General features: G+C 48.4%; 1 protein-coding gene across 3 annotated transcripts in view; it reads right to left on the reverse strand.

Moving 5' to 3' along the window:
• ST3GAL5 (ST3 beta-galactoside alpha-2,3-sialyltransferase 5) overlaps nucleotides 1-10,899 on the reverse strand; it is a 53,161-nt gene extending 42,262 nt beyond the window's left edge. The window contains exon 1 of one of the 3 annotated variants that reach the window (XM_055241085.2): nucleotides 10,655-10,899. In XM_055241085.2, coding sequence (XP_055097060.1) covers nucleotides 10,655-10,736 — 82 coding nt within the window. In that variant the 5' untranslated portion in view covers nucleotides 10,737-10,899. Of the gene's footprint in view, nucleotides 1-9,253; nucleotides 9,273-10,654 lie in introns of those variants that run through there. The other 2 variants (XM_055241088.2, XM_063617586.1) reach the window with 2 other exon arrangements.
• Between the last annotated feature and the right edge of the window lie 978 nt (nucleotides 10,900-11,877).

Raw genomic sequence — 11,877 nt, forward strand, 5'->3', positions numbered from 1 at the left:
CTAGGATTGCTTTTGAGAATACAGTATATATGAGTTGGGAGTATGGTAATTTCTCTATTGGTGCTTCCATGTCTGCTAGAAACTTAGCCCTTCAATTCACAAAGTGTCCAGTGGCAGCAAGAAGAGACACCCAGGTCCAGAGAGCTAACAGCTGGAGCCATCCTCACACCAATGCCTGATTTTCCAAGGGCAACGCTGCGTGGCTCAGCTTGGTGATTCCCAGCTCCCTGTGGCACAATGTAGGCAGCTACATTTAAAAACAAGAACTCTACTCTCAACTGATGACCAGCTTTAGAAACTCTGATTTGCCTTATCCAAGAAATATTTTAAAAACCCTGGTAGGACACAAGTAGAAATTTCAGAAAATAATATAAGAACAGAACATTTAAAAATCACTGTTATCTTACAACCCAGTGATACCCACTGTTAACATTCTGGTCTGTATTCTGTCAGCCTCTGCTCTTTGCATAGATATATTATCATGACGGGGGTCATGCTATTTACACCAGCCTCATTCAAGGTGCATTCCACTCGGGAATGAAGTCCTACAAAAAAGAATAGATTTTTCTCAATTCTCCCAGGAATGATCTATAACTAGAATCATTCCAGAAGCAAGGAGAGAAGTTAATTCATAACATACAATGGTTGCCTGACAGTATTGGGGCAAAAGTCTCTTGTAGAACCTCAGTTGAGAAGGGCTGGTCTGTATGGTTGTCTAATTTCCTTTGTTTACCTAACAATCCTTTAAATAAAAATTTCATAACCTTCTTCCATACACCAAGCACTGGGAATATAAAAATAAATAAAACACAGCCGCTTTCCTCTTTAAATGAATAATCCAGCTAGGAAAACTGAAAATGCCCAAATACTCAAAATACCAAATAACGCTGTGATAGAGGAGCTGCAGTAGACCTTGCGCATCCTGGACAGGAAACCACAGGCTCCATCACAGGAAATCAGGGAGGCCTCCCTGAGGAGGTTATGTATGAATGGGTCCTCGAAGAATGACTAAGACTCTGGAGACAGGACAGAGAGAAGAGGCGGCATTCCAGACAGAAAGAAGGTAATGCCAAGACACACAGAGAGAGGTGTGTGCTGGGGCTGGATTACAGGGGCCTGGGGAAGAGTGGGCAGAAGATGCAGCTAGGAAGGAAACAGGCCCTCTTATGTTACACAAAAGAGGATGGCCCTAAGTGGTTCTTAAGTAGGAGAGCTCATACTGGGATGAAAGAGGCCAAGGGACAGGGTAGTCAAAAGACCACTGAGATCAGTGCAGTGAGGGGTGACGGAGGTGAGCCACAGCCAGAAAGGCCGGAAGGTGGCCAACCAAGAGATGTGGAGGAGGAAGGTGCCACAGGACTTGGTGACCAAGCCAGGAGGGGCTATTATTATAGCACTGGGCCAGCCAAGATCCATCCTGTGTAACAAATTCAGGTGGCTAAAGAGGGGAGTCGCAGGGGAGAAGGTATGCAAGAAGGCTTCAAATGTTACTGTTTCTCAGAATGATTTAATGGTGAAGGTAAGGATGTCCCTCAAAGAGAAAGAGGCCAGAGGGCGCAAGACATGACACTAGGGGTAAACTGAAGAAATTGCCCCTAGAACTGCCCCTCCCCTTGGGGTCCCACCAAGCTTTTACATAATAGCTCTCCTGTGGTGGGCCTGTGTGACAGCACATTATACACGCAGAATCTGCTATGAGAGAACAACTCTGTGGCAACCCCATGAATGCCCCAAAGAAAGCAAAATCTAGAAGCTAAATGTTTAACGGAATATTTCCCTCTTAACCCAAAGGAAATACAAGTAGTTGGGCTGAATAAATAATACTTAATAGGAGAAAGCGAAAGTCAGCAGAACTGACAGTTAACAAAAAGCAATTCTAGGACCCAGTACCCAAAGGCTCCAACATGTGGGCCTTTTGCTAAACTTGAGCAGAATGGGGAACACAGGGTATCAGATGATGTGAAAGTTTGTAGGCAAATTCTAAAACAATGAAGATCCCACTGCCCCAGAAAGTGTAAGGGTGAAAGTTCTTAAGGTTTTGGAGCATAAAAGTGATATCACCAAATAGGACCTTAGAAATATTCCTCAGGGAACAGCTCTCCAGGTGGATGGGAAGGGAAGATAGGGAATTTGCTAGGCATTTTTTTTCTAATAACCCATGGTATTCAGTAATCCTGTATGTCTTATAGGAACAGAAGAACCAGAGGAGTCATAGAAAGCCCCAAATCAGAAAACAATAATGACCCTAGAAAAGGAACTGGAGGGACAGTGACTGGGACAGTGATAACCCAGAGTTTGGCAGGACCTGGCAATTTAGGGTTGGAAGGAGAGGGAGGAATTGTACAGGAGACAAAAGGAGATTTTGTTTGGGCTGCTTAAAACTCAGAACAAGTTACATTTCCAATTTCTAAAACCAACAACATATATTCAGGTCTAACTAAAACATATAATTTCCTTTTACACCCCACTCACATCTCTTTTACTGTTGGCTCTAAAATTCTGAGAAACCAGCATTTGGGCAGGCTCCCCAACAGACATAACAGTTTTTAATTATACAACCCATTTTTGATCAAATAGTAGTATGTGCCTGGGGAGATAGCAACAAGAAACACACACACTGTCCCTCCTTGAAAAAGCTCTCATAGGCTGGGCATGGTGGCTCATGCCTGTAATCCCAGCACTTTGGGAGGCTGAGGCCGGTGGATCACCTTAGGTCAGGAGTTCAAGACCAGCCTGACCAACATGGCAAAACCCCGTCTCTACTAAAAATACAAAAGTTAGCTGGGCTTGGTGGCGTGCACCTGTAGTCCCAGCTACTCAGGAGGCTGAGACAGGAGAACCACTTGATCCTGGGAGGCTGAGGTTGCAGTGAGCCAAGATGGTGCCACTGCACTCCAGCCTGGGTGACAGAGCAAGAATCTGTCTCAAACAGACATGTGGAAACAAAGCAAAACAAAACAAAAAACAACAAAACTCTCATAATCTCATTTTAAAAAACAGACAAGTAGATCTATTTTAACTTATCTATGTTGGACATGCAGGCAGAGTGTCAGATGATGTTTCAGATTTGGGGTGTATGTGTGGTACGGTTTGGCTGTGTCCCCACCCAAATCTCAACTTGAATTGTATCTCCCAGAATTCCCACGTGTTGTGGGAGGGACCCAGGGGAGGTAATTGAATCACGGGGGCTGGTCTTTCCCATGCTATTCTCATGATATTGAATAAGTCTCACGAAATCTGATGAATTTATCAGGGGTTTCTGCTTTTGCTGCTTCCTCATTCTCTCTTGCTGCTGCCATGGAAGAAGTGCCTTTCGCCTTCTACCATGATTGTGAGACCTTCCCCAGACATGTGGAACTGTAAGTCCAATTAAACATCTTTCTTTTATAAATTGCCCAGTCTTGGGTATGTCTTTATCAGCAGCGTGAAAATGGACTAATACAGTAAATTGGTACCAGCAGATGGGGCATTGCTGAAAAGATGCCCAAAAATCTGGAAGCAACTTTAAAACTGCATAATAGGCAGAGATTGGAACAGTTTGAAGGGCTCAGAAAAAGACAGGAAAATGTGGGAAAGTTTGGAATTTTCTAGAGGCTTGTTGAATGACTTTGCCCAAAATGCTGATAGTAGCATGGACAATAAAAATCCAGGCTGAGGTGGTCTTAGATGGAGATGAGGAATTTGTTGGGTACTGGAGCAAAGGTGACTCTTGTTATGTTTTAGCAAAGAGACTGGCAGCATTTTGCCCCTGCCATAGAAATGTGTGGAACTTTGAACTTGAGAGAGATGATTTAGGGTATCTGGTGGAAGAAATTTCTAAGCATCAAAGCAGTCAAGAGGTGACTTGGGTACTGTTAAAGGCATTCAGTTTTAAAAGGGGAACAGAGCATAAAAGTTCAGAAAATTTGCAGCTTATGTGACAGAAAAGGAAACCCCATTTTCTGGGAAGAAATTCAAGCCAGCTTCAGAAATTTGCATAAGTAGCAAGAAGCCTAATGTTAATCCCCAAGACCATGGGGAAAATGTCTCCAGGCAATGCGAGAGAGCTTCACAGCAGCCCCTCCCATCACAGGCCTGGAGGCCCAGGAGGAAAACGTGGTTTCATGGGCTAGGCCCAGAGTCCCCATGCTGTGTGCAGCCTAAGGACTTGGTGCCCTGTGTCCCAGCCACTCCAGCTGTGGCTGAAAGGGGCCAATGTACAGCTTGGGCTGTGGCTTCAGAGGGTGGAAGCCCCAAGCCTTGGCAGCTTCCATGTGGTGTTGGGTCTGCGGGTACACAGAAGTCAAGAACTGAGGTTTGGGAACCTCTGCCTAGATTTCAGAAGATGTATGGAAACACCTGGATGCCCAGGCAAAAGTTTGCTGCAGGGGTGGGGACCTCATGGAGAACCTCTGCTAGGGCAGTGCAGAAGGGAAATGTGGGGTCAGAGACCCCACACAGTGTCCCTACTGGGGCACTACCTAGTGGAGCTGTGAGAAGAGGGCCACCGTCCTCCAGACCCCAGAATGGCAGATCCACTGACAGCTTGCACTGTGTGCCTGGAAAAGTCATAGACACTCAACACCAGCCCATGAAAGTGGCCAGGAGGGAGGGTATAACCTGCAAAGCCACAGGTGTGAGCTGCCCAAGAACATGAGAACTCACCTCTTGCATCAGCATGACCTGGATGAGAGACATGGAGTCAAAGGAGACCATTTTGGAACTTTAAGATTTGGGCCAGGTGCAGTAGCTCACACCTGTAATCCTAGCACTTTGGGAGGCCGAGGTGGATCACTTGAGGTCAGGAGTTCAAGACCAGCCTGGCCAACATGGTGAAACCCCATCTCTACTAAAAATACAAAAAAAATTAGCTGGATGTGGTGGCACACACCTGTAATCCCAGCTACTCGGGAGGCTGAGGCAGGAGAATCACTTGAACCCAGGAGGCGGAGGTTGCAGTGAGCTGAGATCACATGCCACTGCACTCCAGCCTGTGCAATGGAGAGAGACTCTGTCTCAAAAAAAAAAATTTTTTTTGACTGCTCCACTGGATTTCGGACTTGCATGGGGCCTGTAGCCCCTTTGTTTTGGCCAATTTCTCCCATTTGGAATGGCTGACCCAATGCCTGTACCCCTATTGTATCTAACTTGCTTTTGATTTTATAGGCTCATAGGCAGAAGGGACTTAGCTTGTCTCAGATGAGACTTTGGACCATGGACTTTTGGGTTAATGCTGAAATGAGCTAAGACTTTGGGGGAGTGTTGGGAAGGCATGATTGGTTTTGAAATGAGAGGACATGAGTTTGGAGGGGCCAGGAGAGGAAAGCTATGATTTGGCTCTGTTTCCACCCAAATCTCAACTTGAATTGTATCTCCCAGAATTCCCACATGTTGTGGGAGGGACCCAGTGGGAGGTAATTGAATCATGGGGGCCGGTCTTTCCCATGTTATTCTCATGATAGTGAGTAAGTCTCATGAGATCTGATGGGTTTATTAGGGGTTTCTGCTTTTGCTTCTTCCTCCTTCTCTCTTGCCTTCACCATGCAAGAAGTGCCTTTTGCCCTCCGCCATGATTGTGAGACCTTCCCCAGCCACGTGGAACTGTGAGTCCAATTAAACCTCTTTCTTTTGTAAATTGCCCAGTCTGGGGTATGTCTTTATCAGCAGTGTGAAAACGGACTAATACAATGTGTGCCTTAGGAAAGAGTTCCCAGAGGAAAGAATGTTTCTGCCCAGGCCTGAATAGGAACTGGAATGGCATGGGAGAGGTAGGTGCCTCAGGACCAGGGACAGTGGGGATGGATGGCAGAATGTCAAATGCAGCGCGCCTAAAGAACGCCAAGTGCAGTGTGCCTAAAATGTCTACCCAGGAGGGCACAGCACCCTGAGACGCTAGAAAAGCAAGCAGTCCATGCCACAGGAGGCTGCAATTTTACTCTAAGAATAAAAGAGAGCAACCAGTGGTAGGGTGGTTTAAAGTGGAATTGGATTTTGGAGACCTCTCTCGAGGCTTGACTGGAGATGGGGAAGTCCTCTCACGAAGCAGGACCAGTTAGGAGGCTGCTATGGAGCTCCAAGCAAGCGATGACGGCACTGCCCAGGAGCGCACTCACTTGACAGGATGGAGCCATCTCTTAGGCCCCTAAGATCATCCTCGCCAATTTCACCAGTAGCTGTTCCAAGGGGCAGTCTGGGAATACACTACAGACCACAAAGACATGGATACGACAGCCTCATTTACCACCTCTAGGCCAGACTGCCTGAGTCTGAACCCAGCTCTGCCCCCTACGGCTTCTTAACCTCTGTTCCTCAATACCTCCTTTATAAAATGGGGATGACAATGGCACCAAACACTGAGGGCTGTGGTGAAAATTACATTAGTTAGTATATATAACATGTCTACAATAGATAAGAATAAAGTGAGTAGGAAAGCATTTATTTCTTTTTGTCGTATCTATGTTTTGTAGCATGTGGGTTCATTTGTGGGGGCAGGGAGTGAATTTACTGTGAAAAGCAGAATATAAAGCAGCTCATTAATAATTTACATAGCGTGCAGCTGTGTTATTAGGTACGTAAGAGTTTAGAAATGGAAACATTTTGGGAAATTGAAACTTTGATCTACCTGTTTCTTTTCAATTTTTAAAATGTAGTTACTAGAAAATATAAAATCAGACACGTGGCTCAGGTTATATTTCCACTGGACAGCGGTGATCTAGAGGAAGGATGAGCAAGAAGCCCACATCCGTCCCCAAGTCCTGGGTGACAACAACTGGATTGCAGAAAGTGACAAGCAAAGAGAGGAGAGTATCAGAGGCCATACTTGTCCTATTCTGTTCTGCTAGAGTATAGATTAGAGATGAGAATAAGATGTTTATGAAAAGCAAAAAGAGGGTGAAGAACAGGGCAGAAGAGGATAAAAATGCAGAGGCTGAGGAGAAGAGAGGAAGGCTGAGGAAGAAATGACACGTGTAACAGAAAAACGGCCCCTGCTCAGAACTCAATACACATAAGCCCTGAATTATGAAAAAGACATGGTCTTAAAAACAGCCTTAACAGTCAAAAGACAGAAGTACTATTCCACCAAAGCAGACCTTTCTAATCTGTTATTTTTATCAAACTGATCTTATCTTATCACACGATACTTAACTGTTATAATTCCAGATGTTAAAAATTGAAGGAAAAAAGGAAAGAATTCACGGGTACAGGACTTGGTGAACCATCCAATAACTTAATCCTGAACATTTTTCCATGCTATAATAACGGGACAACAAAAACGTCTTACATGGCCTCAAAACCCCAAATAAGAAATGGGCTTTTCCTCTAGGTCACGGATAATTTTTAGCAGAAATGCAGAGAAAGCAGGCCAGAGAAGTAGACATCAAGTATAGGAAGTACAGTATTATGGGAGCTCAGAGAGGAGGGGTTTGTTTGCAGCAAGAAGGGTGGGAGTTGAGACCAAGCCAGGCAGTTTCACCAGAGAAACACTTCCCTTAGGTCAGAGGCTCTTGGGGAGCTAAGGGTTCCTCACAGCTCAGCTTGCCCTGTTGCCTGACCCACTAGGAGACAGGGGCCTATAGGTGACCACACTTACTGACACCATACACAGCCAGGTAGAAACTGATCCTGACTGCTAGAAGGACTCCTGATTCCTGCCCCAGTCTGCTTAGAACTGTGGCCCTCATCAGCTAACAGTGAGGAACTACCAATGTGGTCATTTCAAAACTGGAATAAAATAGCTGTGCCCAGGGCTCCTAAAACAGCAATACCACGCCTAGGTATAGACCTATCAGAAATGTATACACCTATGTACCAAAGCCAGACACTACAGTGGTCACGGCGGCACTTTCTGTAACAGACAAATGCTGGAAACTGCCCAAATGTCCACTGACAATGCGTGACTATGTGGTATATTCACCCAATGGCCCCTATCACCAATGAGTGAACATGCTTCAACCATGGGCAGCACCATGAGTGACTCTCAGAAACTCAATGCTTAAGGAAAGAAGGCATACACTAGCCAGGCACAGTTGCTCACGCCTGTAATCTCAGGGCTTTGGGAGGCCAATGTGGGAGAATAGTTTGAGGCCAGGAGTTGCCAGAGACCAGCCTGGACAACACAGTGGGAGCCGTCTCTACAAAATAAAATAAAACAAATTAGCTGGGTCTGGTGGTGTGTGCCTGTAGTCTCAGCTACTGAGGAGGCTAAGGCAGGAGGACTGCTTGACTCCAGTAGTTCAAGGCTGATCCTGGGGGAGGCCGTGACTGGAGTACAACACAAGGGGAGCTCCCAGGGTCCCGGCCAGTTCTGTTTGTTGATCTAAGTGCTGAGTGCATGGGCATGTTCAGTCTGGAAAATTCATTGAGCAGGACACTTATGGTATGTCTACTTTCCTAGTATCTATGCTATACTTAAAAAACAAAGGAAAAAAAAGCTTCGTCTGTCTGGTGTCCAGGTAAGACAAGCCTGGTAGTGTCCTTGAACCCTCAAAGCTGATTTTTCTCCTGCTCCCTTACGCATTTCACTTGCTTCTCCTCTGAATGTGTGGTTAAGCTGGCTGTCTCCCGGGCGAGCCTGCGTGTCACCGTCATATTTATGGTTTCCTCCCACACCAGGCCTGTGATTCACCCCACTTTGGATGCCTTTGCTAACTTATGCCACCCACACTGATCCAGCCCTTGCTTTTCCTTCCTCAGCAGTTAGGCAACTCGGAGCATCATTAACGTGTGTATATTCCCAGTTATTTTACTTCTGCCAGAGCTTCCCAGCAGACTAAAACCACGGAGCATGCCCTTCAGGAGTGATCTCGGTCCTCCATCGTGTCCACAGGCAGTGCGGATTAAATCATTCCTCAGGAGCCAGGAGGGTGTGGAAGGTGAGCCTTATCCCTTCTCCCAGAAACTGCTGGCTCCAAGACACCCACTTCAGCCCTCCAGGACCCGGAATGGACTCCCACAGAGGACTCACCAACCTCTTTTCATTCATTGCCTCCCGAGAGCCAACCTGCTAGATAAATTCCCCTCACTGCTGCAAATAGTCCCACAAGGCAAGCAGGGAAGAACTAGAGGAGCAAACCAAAATACAAAGAGTGTGTTCTTATTCTGCCATGGATATATCCTTAACATTCATCACCAATCTATTTTGATAACATGCAACAATTTACAATTTATGCCAAAATTATAAGAACTGTCCAAATAGTCGTAAATGTGAGCTCTCAGAATTTATGCCTGCCAGCCCTCTCTCTTCCATGAGCCCCTTCATGCCTTCCTATCTCACCTATTTCTTTTCTCGCCTAGACGAAGAAATGCTGATCATAACCAAGAATATCCGAGGGTTATTTCACCTCACAAAAACAGCAGCACCCATATAACAGGCATACGGGTAAAAGACTCAAGTCATGCTGGTTATATGCTCTCGCAGTTCGTATGAATCTTCTCCTTCTCCAAGTGACAGCTGGAATTCAGGTGCTTCCAGGCTGTTACTAGCAATGTTAGACACTCCTCGAAGCTGTCAAGCTCTCAGGATTACACAAGTGAAACCACAACCTGTCCTGACTGTATTCAAGTCTGCGCCCCTTCATGCAGCAGAAATGGATTCCTCTTCCACAGTTTCAGCAGCTGTATCCTTCCGTGGAAAAGGATTAGCAGCCATAAGCCCGGGGGAGGGCAGCTAAACACCAGAGGGCAGCAGATGAGTCTCCTTCCTCTCTGTGACACCCAGCACGACCCTGCCACGAGGAGCAGGCAACCACTGGTGCCAGATGAAGCGCAGCACATAAAACCATTTTCCCCTTCAAATGAACGATGCCTAATTAAGCAAAAGCCGCATGCATGACTTAAGACATGAGGATATAAAATTCGTCTTCCGAGTCAGCTAGAGATTCTGCAGGATCCTCTACCCTCGTAAACGTATTTTTTTATGATTAGAAAAACCCGGGGCCTGGAAGGGACCTCGGCCATCGGCAGGGTAAGCTTCTCAGGAGAGCCCCACAGGGGGATCAGTGTCTGCCAAGGTCACCAAGCTGGTGTGGGGCAGGGGCAGGGCTCCTCGGGGATGCTCTCGGAAAACCCTGCGTTACTTACACACGCAAGGCATACAATGAATGCACATCCACGTCAAGCCATGGCTTACAATTCAGAAGAAATCAAAAGGTCGCCAAAACCTGTCTTCTCCGCAAGGCTGGCTGCAGAGAGGGTGCAGGGAAGGTCACCGGCGAATTTCTACCAGCGGCCCCACATCATGCCTCCCCGATGGATGCAGAGAGCGGTTTCAGGAGCTGCTAGTAACCTTGCAGGGGGTCCCCTAAGCCCATCCCAGGAAAACGAGTTAACTCGGCTCTGCTAGCTCCGAAGCTTCCAGCAATGAATTAAATCCCGAGCTGCAGCGGAAAGCGGCGGGGAAAGGGCCACTGCGGCGGGACCCGACACCCGGCGGTCCGCCCCACCCTCCACCGCGTCCACACCTGCGTGGGCCCCCCCGCCGGTCCACACGGCCCGGGACCACGACCCTCCGCCCGCGCCCCAGCCGGGCTCGCCTGAGGGTGCCGTGCCCTGGGCGCTGCCCGCGGGGTTCGAGGCGGAAACGCCGCGCCCAGCCGGCCCGGGCAGAGGCAGGTCGCCGCCGCAGCCCCCAGCCCGCTGGCCCCCGCGACGCCGAGGAGGGGGCTGCGCCACGTACCTCGGCCGGCAGGTGCCGCCGCTGCCTCGGTCGGCGGCTGCAGGGGACGCCGCTCCGCGCAGCCCGCCGCCTTCGTCCGCATACTAATGAGGGGGCGCCGGCAGGCCGCCAGCCCGGTACCCCGCGCCCCCACGCGCCCTCAGCGCCGCGCTCGCGCCCATTCAGCTGGGGGCCGCCGCTCCCCAGCGCAGATGCGGAGGAGGGGCGCGTGGGCGGGGTCTGGAGTCACGAGGACGCGGACGGCCAATCGGAGAGCACGATGCCTCCGCGGCGGCCCCGCCCCCGGGCGCGCGGCCAGTCAGCCCTGCGGTGGAGTGGGCATTGCCGGAGCAGGGCGCCACCTGCAGGGACGCACCCGGGGCGGGGGCCGGGCTGGGGCGAGCCCCCGTTGGTTCTGGAGAGGAAATGATATACAGTTTGTAAAAGCATAAATGTTCGTGAAAATAAAAAATTCAGGAAGGAAACAAAGCTTAAGGCAGTGATTGATAGGTTATTTCTTGGACACAGCTGAGCGTATACTGTGCGCCTGCAACTTTCCGGTGCTTTCGGACTGGACTTCAGTGAAGCCAGTGAAGTCGGTCGACTTGCAGAACTTCCTTTCAGAGGGGCAGACACAGCACCGCGGCCGTGTGCCTGTGATCTCCTTCTGGGTTTGAAAAAGAAGATCCTAGACACCGAGCCAAATATGTTTGCATAAACCGGGAGCCTTGTCGCTCTTTTTTGTAACAGCTTGGCGCAGGGCAACTGGTTTGGAGATGTCTCTGTTCTTCCCTTGGTGGAGGTGCCGGAAAAAATGTGCTGCCTGGGCGATGGAGGTTGGGGCAAAAGCGTTGCAAAGGAAACGGTGGAAGGACTCTACTTTCACACTTCCCAAAAGGGTTTTACCATAAGACTATTTCTGGATTGTTCTGACGTGAGGATATTGGGAGCATTTTGAAAATATTGGAGGAAAAGCTGTCACTGGGCGATTTAAATCCGGTAAGTTGGCCAAGGCAGAGCAGCTGCTGGGGTCAGCGACAGCTGACCCTTGCAGCTGAGTACCTTGCCCTCTTAATCTTGGAGATCAGCCCAAGGCCCATGTGTTACAGGAAAGGGGTCCCGATCTAGACCCCAAGAGAGAGTTCTTGGATCTCATGCAAGAAACAATTCAGAGCAAGTCCACAGTGCAAAGTAAAAGCAAGTTTATTAAGAAAGTAAAGTAGTGACTGGGCACAGTGGCTCAC

Source organism: Symphalangus syndactylus, chromosome 14 (genome assembly GCF_028878055.3).
Source record: "Symphalangus syndactylus isolate Jambi chromosome 14, NHGRI_mSymSyn1-v2.1_pri, whole genome shotgun sequence".
Taxonomy (NCBI): domain Eukaryota; kingdom Metazoa; phylum Chordata; class Mammalia; order Primates; family Hylobatidae; genus Symphalangus; species Symphalangus syndactylus.